The sequence below is a fragment of the Temnothorax curvispinosus genome, unplaced genomic scaffold (genome assembly GCF_003070985.1).
Source record: "Temnothorax curvispinosus isolate PA1 unplaced genomic scaffold, ASM307098v1 QBEX01015159.1, whole genome shotgun sequence".
Taxonomy (NCBI): domain Eukaryota; kingdom Metazoa; phylum Arthropoda; class Insecta; order Hymenoptera; family Formicidae; genus Temnothorax; species Temnothorax curvispinosus.
The window spans coordinates 50966-61023 of record NW_020224939.1 but is presented as its reverse complement, the minus strand read 5'-3'; the positions used below and the strand labels follow the sequence as shown (position 1 = coordinate 61023).

Here is a 10058-nt window from a genome sequence, read left to right as displayed (position 1 = left end):
CCGCTACTTAGCATATATAAGAATTATATATGAAATAGGGGTAGAAAAGACTGAAAAATATAATTTATATATAATTCTTTTAAATTCGGTTGATTAGACTTAGCTTTTTATATGCGATCAAAGTTATGGATCTTTGATCGCGTATAAAGCTGGGTCTAATCAACCAAATCTTAAAAAATTATATATGAAATAGGGGTAGAAAAGACTGAGAAATATAATAAAATTAGAAATAGATCGATATCTTCAAATTTGCGGAAGTCAGAGTAAACACGGACATCAAATCTGCACATACACATATACGTACGGACATGCGATTTTAATGCAATATTTCGACATTTTAAAAAGACTTCTCGTTATATAAAAATTTTTGAAATGTAACATATATACCACATATACGGAGAAATCATTTTTTGGCGCGTAAACGTAAAAACAATATTTAAATTTTTATATTATAATTATATTATAAATAAAAATGTAGAAAAATTATTAAAGTTAACCAATTTCTTAGTGTGTTATCGATTTATGGTGTAGTAAACATGAACACGCTAGTATTAACGTTGCAGAAAACAAGTTTAAAGTTAAAACTAAGTCTTGCCTGCTCTATTTGACATTTATAATTTTATATTTATAATTGCAATTCTCTTGTGCGCGCTGTTGCCGCCGCACAGTCGGGCGACACCTCGAACGCAATTGGCTCGTAAGTCGAGCTCCCGGATCTGGCCAATCACGTCCCGCCGCTCCGCGCCGCCGACGCGGCGGATCGATACGGCGCGGCGGCGTACTTGGCACCGTGCCACCAGTGCGTCCGCACCGCGCGACGGTTGAACTAAAATTGCGTGTCTCGATAATCGGCGTGTTTTCGGCGTTGATTCTGACGATGAGCGGACTTGCCAGTTGCTGCCGTCGACGCTCGAAGTACTGTTACCTGCGTGAGTGACTCAGCTATCATTCTCCCGAGGAATTTCGCACGGGTAGGAAGTGATTGTGCTCCGGGAGCGAGCTTGTCACCGTGCTTCGTGCTGATTTCGGAACGCACTCGTCTCAGTGATTGGCATCCCTGCTTCCTCGTTTCGCGGGCCGCGGGAATAATTGCTACGCGAGTACGCGCCGTGTGTGTTCAACAATTTACGAGTGTATAAGAGGTGTCTGTCGAAATAATGAATAACGTGTCGCGCGAATCGCTTACTCGAGACGTCGAGGCGAAGGTATGTGAATGGCAATTGTGAACGATGTGCAGTTTCGCTGTGACATTCGCGGGTGATAGTCGCTCGTCCCGCCATGTCTGGACTCGCGAATCGCGAATGTGCGCATTCATTTATCTCGCGTCGTGCTTCGAACGCTGTGTGCCGGAATTGTCGTGTCATGTGATTTATCTCCGATTCTCTCCGTAGGGAAAAAGAGGGCTGAGTGACAGTGTCGTATCGAGTGATTCGAGTAACGGAACGCCGTGATACATCGCGCTCGTCTCGTGAATGCTTCGTAATCTCCGTGTACATCTCGCGTCGCGTAAATTAGCGGCCGGCAGTCACGATTCTTCGTCGTGCATATTAATAATACGGTTATACTTTCGCGAGATTTACGAATTTGATACCGTACGTGCTGTGAGTGTGATATTTAATTTCAATCAACTGCGTGCCTTTGTTAACCATCCGCTCGACTTGCGTAGTATCGCGCCCGACTCCTTCAAATTTGCACGAAAAATTGTTACCTAGCTGCTTTTGTATTATAGAGTAAAGATATACTTCCTTCCCACGGGTACGACCTTGGCGAGGTGGGAAGGCTCCAGTACCCAGTACGAGAATTTTACCCAAGCAAAACTCTTGTTCTGCTTGGATAAAAATTCAAAGACGGGGAAGCTAACGTACCCTCGTCCGCCGATTTAATTGAATGAACGAACCGCAGCCGGTTCGTCGCGTTTGCTTCGGGAGTGCCGTTCAAGTAATCGGACTAAAGGACTTTTCTAAACGGGAGTGCCGTACAGTATCGCGCGAGAAAGACTTTTAATGAAATTAGTCCGCGCGCGATTGTAGTTTATTATCCGCGAGTGTTTCTCGCGAGTGTCCTGTGCGGTGAGAGGAGGAAGTGCTGACGTCCTGAGAGGAGGAGGAGGTCTGGAGAGAGATATCGGGCACCGACGGAGCAACCTTGGGGTAAGTATCATCTCTTAGCTATACATATAAAATTGATAATTTGTTTCCATTTATTCGAAGTGTTTAATTTTAATTTCGATAAGTTAAAAGTAATTGAAGAAAGAGAAGTTATCTAAAATTCTATGCTTGTAAAGATCTTCGATAAACAGATAAATTGTATTGCTAAATATTTTATTGAAAGACGAATTGGAGACGCGTAAGAATCAACTTTTCAAATGTTAATAATTTTGAGCGTTTTTTTAATTTAAATCTTATGTTTGTATGTTACAGTATCACCGTAGCTACGTGGCTGCATAACTCCGCCCGTTGCGCATCGAATCGGTGAGTCAATAAATAATTTTTTCATTGAGGTAACGAATCTACGAATATATAATTAAATATAGAGCAATAATATATCTCGGTACATGCCGATTTACAATAATTTGTAGTATGAAAATATTACATTTCGTAGATCCATTGCCTTCAAATGGATGGGCTAAAATTGATTATGGGAAATATTTAATTTTGGTATCATTTGTATATTGTTGTATTTGCTGATTGTTATTGATTTATTGTGCGATTGTGCTTGAGGAAATACTCGCACACTTCGCACGCACCGAGCTCGCGAAGAACTCATTAAATTATGTTAACGAACTGCCGCGTTTTATATAAATTACTTTTGAATAAAGTTTTTAAATACATAAATTAAATTTTTGAATTTTTATTACATAAATCAATTCTATTTAAAACTAGAGTAAATAATAAATATTTTAGAAACACAAGAGAAACAAAAAGTAATATAATTCTCTAATAATTAAAGTAATGATTTTTTAAATAAAATTTTTTTAGATTTTTTTAAAAAGTTATTTTTGTAACATTATATATATATTTTTTTTTCTTAAACAAAAGAGATAAGTAAAATATTGTGTTAGAGTTAGATGTTATAAGAAAAAGTATTTGTAGATAGGGAAAAATTATGAGTTAGGATGTGTTTTATTTATACTTACCCATTTATTCATTTCCATATATTTAACCAAGATTAAATATTTATAAATCGATGCAAGAAAGCAATATATAGATATATTTAGAATTTATTAGATAGAAAACGTGATAAAATTGTTATTTATTACTAAAATTTATTTTAACAAAGCATCGATTTTACCCTAATTTTTTGTAGCCTATCCATCTATTTTTAATTGAAAAATTGGCTTTATGCTAGATAAAGTCAAGTTATATGACGTGAGATTCTAAATATTCTGTCGAGATACTGAAAATTTAAATTATTTCAGAACTGATGATATAGTACAATTATTCAGTTTTGCAATAATAAATAACTACGTTATATCAAAAATAATTTAGATAGAAAGTGACAGAAAAATATAACGAGATACATTATCGATAATCGTAAAATAAAGATTTGCATATATATCATTTAATTATTTAATTATTTAATTATAACAATGCGGTTATTGATTAATTATAATATCAATCGTGCGGGAAGTTTCTTTTTTTCGGATCTCACGTCATTTATTCTGTATCTATATCTTATTTGATACATTTTCGAGATGCGTACCTACCTCATGAACAACATGCATAATAACGCATCTTTGTGTTTTTGCGGTCGGTTTTCGTGGTCGGTTTTTCGAGAAATTTTTCATTATTAATTTTTTAATTTTGTCTACATTATAAATTCTAATTTTTCGCGGGATATAATTGAGATATTCATAGAACGCGAAGTAACATTTTTTTCTGTACTTGATTACAATTTTAAATTAAAAGAACGGGTCACAAAAAGAAACGGATAATCAATATTCTCAAGTAAATAACGGAATTAGTAATATAGAAATATTTTTTATCAATCTTGTGCAGTCATTTGCACTCTCGTTAGCAAGTCGGGCGCGTGTGAGAAGTCGCGGAGGAGCGTCGCGTACCTGGTGGCCGGCGTAACGGAACGGCATGCACCACCCCGCTTAGAAAGTTAGGCGTGTAGGTAGCGACATAGTTAAAACGTAGGTATAGAGAATAATTTTTTCCCGGGGTCTCTCTAGCATAGTACAGTTAGGGTCGCTCGTGGTGGTTTTAGTCGGTAGGCTATGGGCGCGCGCTGAGGGAGGCTCAGGGGATTTCGGTCCTCTGAAGCGCCCCTCGTAACGGTGGTACGCGTGCGCGTAGAATCCGACACTCACCCTCCCTACCCCAGGACGGGGGTGTCTTTCGAAGATTTCCACCACGTAAAAAAAAAAAAAAAAAAAAATAAGTATAGAATAATTTTTAATTGCTTTCAGTAATTACATTTCCATTAAGCGAGAATAAAAGAGGACCGCCGATCGGAATCGGCGGGGGTGGTGGTGGGCCTCTATAGATTGATCTATTTTTATCGGATGTAATCAGATAAAAACAAGTTACATATATCAGAAGACACTTAAAGATTTTAAATTTTAATTTATATATGTATATATGTATAAAGGATTTAAAGGGTTAATAGTAGTAACTGTATAATATTGAAGCTAAATAGCGCGCGCGTTTGTGATTGTGATATCTAGTTAATATTAAAAATTAATTTAAAACGTAAAAAAAATAGAATATCCAGCATAACATATTTATATTTCTATTAATTTTTATATTTAATTATACAGATTTCTTATCAAAACACTGATTGCGTCCTTAAAGTAAAAGAATAATTGTATATTTATTTTGACTAAAAACGTATTTTGTTCTAAAAAGCATTAGTATTAACCCTTTAGGGGCCACACATCGATCCCGTTGGATTAAGGCTACATCCACCTAGAGGTCCGAAAAATAGGTCAAAATTCAAATTTTTTTCAGAAACGATTAGTGGAAATGAAACGAATTTTTTTTTGTACTCAAAGATACATGTTTTGAGAGCTTTAAAAAAAATGTTTATCAAAAAATTGTTTCTGAAAAAAAAATCTGAATTTTGACCTATTTTTCGGGCCCCTAGGTGCATGGATGTAACCCCTTAAAATATGTTATAATTTATAAGATAGTCTTAACCCCCTTGCACAATGGGCGATAGCGATAGCGATAGTGACAGCGACAAGGTTGCCGACAAAGGTATAGCTTTGTCGGCAACCATGTCCCTGTCGCTATCGCCTATTGTGCAAGAGACTTTAAAAGACATCCCTGATAAAAGTTTTTTAGTTTTTTTTAGCTTTTTTAGCTTTTTTAGTTTTTTTAGTTTTTTTAGTTCTCTTTTTTGAATGTACATAATTATGTACACAGGTCCCTAAAGGGTTAATTTTCTGGACCTTGAGATATAATACATTATTTAATGGCACTGTCATGGGTCCTCTTGGATCAATTCTTACTGGTATCGAAGTTTTCTCGCACCGTGTCACCTTGTATTTACTCAATATCTTAAACAGGGCTAACCTCGTTTGAACAAGTCCGAATTTCTCGGCTACAAAATTTATAAGTGCGTATATAGTCTATATATTATGTTGATGAAGAAGAAGTGAAGAAATATGTATTAATATCTTAATGTATATAGAGATTATATTAAAATCGATTTTCTTACCCATACAAAAACGTTCGCCTCTTCCGAATGGGATATAGACGTCTTCCGGTATGTTACGTTTGTTTGTCTCGTTAAATCGCTCCGGATCAAATATATTAGGATTGCGAAAATTGTTTGAATCATAGTGTAGGCCAAGTAACGAAACGAAAACCGGCGTACCCTCCTCAATTACGAGATTGTGCTCCGGCACTTCATAATTTTTCTTAGCCATGTAATTTAGGAATCCCAATGGCGGGTACATTCTCAAAGTTTCTGAGACCACCATATCGAGATACGGAAATGACAGTGAGTTTGGCTCCATCTGGTAATAATAAACAATGTATAAAAATAATTTTTCATTTAAATTATAATTACAAATAGTCAAATAAGACTTTATCTTAATTTTTAGTTCACTTTCTGTGACTTAAAATATATTTTCTTTGCATTATAAGTCATAAATGTATATACAATTAAATTTAAAAATATATGTATCACTAAAAATAATTTACAAAAATAAAAAATTACGAAAGAGACTCAGCGGATGATAGTCGCATACCATGGTATGTGTAACTCTTCCTTTGGATTTCTTCAGTACCTGGAGTATTTTATTTCTTAGAGTGTTCTGAATTTTAGGTTGCAATGCGAGTTCATACAATGCGAAGGCCACAGTCGTTGAGATGGTTTCAAAACCAAATAAAAAGAAACTAGCTGCTTGTGCCAAAAGATCATCCTCTTCGACATGTCCAAGTCCTGAAATTTAATTCATCTATAAAGTTCTAAAATCTTTTGTTACTTGCTGTGAATAAATTCGTTTCTCATGATTATTGATCAAACATGACGGTTATAACTCTGATTTTGTTATTGCAAGCCGTTAAGTATGTTACACATCTTTATTTATTCTTTTATATAAATTATGTCAACGTAATTATTTCGCTTACTGAAATTTTCAATGTATCTCCATTTGAGAGGATCATTCCACTTGATGTCGACTAGAATATCAATGAGGTCGTATCTCTTATAATGGCGCGGGTGAGGATCGATTTGAGGAATGTGAGGATACGGAGGATCCTCAGATTCGACCCATTTCGATATATAATTATAGCGATCCAGCATTGTCTCCCAGAAAATTTTGCGCATAAAATCGGTTGTCTTCTTACCAAACACTTTTAGTTTAAGAAAACGAGTTAGATTTGGTAGGAAGAATATTGCGAGCATCTTCCAGGTGCGCCTATAATTATTTTCTAACATCGTTTTGGCATGTCTGCTATAATCGGAGTCTGGATTTTGAAACGTGTTCACGTCATCGCGTCCAAAAGCAATGCTCCATATCACATCCATGGTAAATTTTGTACTTACGTCCATTACGTCTATTATTTGTCCATTACCTGCCGGCAATGTTATCAGATTAAATCTATTTAGCCTGCAGATATTATACTGATTTTCGCATTTTTTATTATATTAGAAGAGGAGCAAACATCTACGTGTGCATTAGAGTAACATAAAATATCTTAATACTACAAAAATTTTACAGATGATTATAATTATAGTCACAGTCTTTATCTTGTTTCCTTGTCTTGTTACATTTCTTAATTTCAAGGATTACATAATATACCCTCCAACTTACCATTTAATTCCAATGAGTCAAGATATTCATCTAAATGTTTTCCGCATTTTAGCATCAGGTCAAATGCATACATCTGTACATCATCGTTAAAAAAAAATTGCATTATTTTGTCTTTCCATTTAAAGTGATCTTCTCTCGTGAAGAAGAGATTGGCGTAACCAATACGATCCTTTGGATCGGCCGAGGAGTATCGATTGTCAAAATTAGAATCTGCTGTGAGGACGTGCCGAATGACTTTGCGATCGCGAAGCAACAAGAAGGGCTTGTTAAAAATGTAGAAACCTATATAAGGTACATCCTTCTTTCGCTCGTAGAGTTCTTTTAAAAAGTATGATGGGGATTTCTTCAGGAATAGACACTCTTTGAAATTGCCAAAGAATGGCGTTGGCGGTATTTGCAGAACACCTCGTTTTTCCCAGTACTTGAAATTGCGAGTTATGTAAAGGTAAGCATTGTAAGCGATTACAATGAGAGTTATGAGAATTATTATGCCATCCAGGATCCAGTACTTCGTTATGAGCGCCATTTTGCAGTTTTTCTATAAAAATATGTTTTTTACATTTGTATAGTTAAAGAGAATGTAATATTTTAATAATTTACGAGATTGAAGAGATATTAGTATATAATTAAAAGAAAATAATGGTTAATCGATATTTAAAAAAAAAAATGTTTTAGGAACTCTAAAAATATGGACAATTGCTATTTAACAAAGACACAAATCATTTTTTCTGGATATCTGTTGTAACATGATTATTTGATTCTATTTATTTCCAAACTGTTTTGTTAACGCGATGTTTGTAATTTAACTTTCCGCGGAATTCGATTTAGTTTCTTATATATGCGTTTCAGCTACGTATCTGATTCTAAGAATATTAACCGCACCGGTAACGAAAAAAGTATATAGGCTTTGAAAGTCTAGCGCAATTAGTTGTGTAGTTAACGTTATGTAATATTTAATTAATAATTTAATACAAATTGTATACGTTTCGGCTCAATTTTGAGCCATCTTTAGCGGCGCGATGATGGGTAAATTAAATAATCTTAAGCTTTCCGATGAGCATAAAGTGTATATAAAAATTGAACAAAAATAATAAATACGCTCTTTATACATATATATATCATATTCCAAGCTTAAGGAAAATAAGAGCAAAATGCCGTTGTTAAAGCGAGAGATATAAAATACAAAAATTAACTTTAATACAAACATAAATACAAATTACAGACGTTTTGGTCTCAAATTTTATACTCTCTTCAATGTAACAATTAAAATTTGAAACAATATAAGAGGATAGGGCTAGTGAACAAAGCTGGGTATAGGTGCTTAAAATATGTATTATATGTATTTCAGTAACTGAAAGAAGAACACATGTTCGACCTTCAATACGATCACCTTCAGTGCGCAATATATCGATAAGAATTATTCCAACGGAAAAACTTGAATTAATATATCGGTTTTTAATTAAGTTTTTTTTATAATTAAGAATTGAGCCGATAAATTACACGTGTATTTGACTTTATTGAGACATTAAGAGGTTCTCAATAAGGTCAGATACTACATATGTAATTTATCGACTCAATTCTTAATTATAATGTAAGATTTTAACTTAATTTTTTTTCCGTTGGAATTCAACAATTGTCTATTTTCCATTGGATACTTAATTCTTATCCGTATATCGCGCACTGCAGGTGATCGTATATTGAAGGACGAAACGTTTGTTTTTTCAGTTTACTAATTTATAATACATATTTTAAGTACTTATACTTAGCTTTGTTCACTATTAGCTCTATCGTCTTATATAATTTTCAATTATGCAAACTTTGTAACGTTTAAAAATTCGGTTATGATTTTAAAACGAGTCTTTAATAATAACGCATATAAAGTGGAAATGTAGACATGTACTTTAAATCGGTGGTCATAGGACGCTGTGAACAAAATCACCCGTGGCATTGACTGCTGACTTATAAATCAGAGAAAAAGGATCAAAGGAATTATCTAATAAATAGTAACTCGTAAGTGTTATATGAGAATGTGTAATCTACTTACCAAACAGTCGACTTCGCAATATATAATATAGTTACTTTGCAATAGTGTTCGAATTTGATACAAGACAATGCTTTCTGTGTAAGATTGGCACACCGACTGAAAATTTAGCTTCAGTTACAAGGTGAAAAGGATACTAATCTAATATGATGAAGCATTATATGTATAAAGGAAAAGAGGTCAATAAATAAAACAAGACAATAAATAAAGAGAAATAGAAGATGTCAGTTATGTGGAAGTCTCTCGGTGAATAATCATTACAAAGATTTAATGTATTCTCTTGTAGATTAATGCCATTATTTTGCCCTTTAATATGTAAAACATTTCAGAGATACTTTTTTTAATGTGGAATTTATCTGGGATGTTAATGATATCTCAGTCAAAGTTTTGCTTATTTGGTCTATGTTTTAAACTTTTAAAGCTAGAGGGTAGTCTCTAATATTTTGGCAAACAAGGAAACTTCAAAACTGTAAATTCTGTATAGCATGCCAATAATTAATAACAGTCTCCTTTGAGAAATATTAGTAATAAATTTATTAACAATCTTCTTGATTGTATATAGTTACTCATGAAAATTAAATAAAGTAAAACAAACTTTGAAATTGTTATTTAATAATTAATAAGAAATGTCATATAATAATCACGTGTTTTACATTATGAGAATTTCGTATTATTGTACGCATACCGAATGTTGCATATGTAATTACACGTCGAAAAGAAATATATTGTATATAATTTTATTGCATA

At 33.8% G+C, this 10058-nt stretch overlaps 1 protein-coding gene across 1 annotated transcript; it reads right to left on the bottom strand.

Moving 5' to 3' along the window:
- Positions 1 to 5368: 5368 nt before the first annotated feature.
- On the bottom strand, positions 5369 to 9385 carry LOC112465397 (cytochrome P450 6k1-like; the record flags this gene model as incomplete). The annotated part of the gene is made up of 7 exons (XM_025032927.1): positions 9315 to 9385; positions 7271 to 7808; positions 6743 to 7031; positions 6585 to 6673; positions 6198 to 6396; positions 5668 to 5951; positions 5369 to 5550 (listed from the first exon to the last, which is right to left on the bottom strand). Coding segments are annotated over exons 2-7 (1569 nt in total), but the record flags the coding sequence as incomplete, so codon positions are not given.
- Between the last annotated feature and the right edge of the window lie 673 nt (positions 9386 to 10058).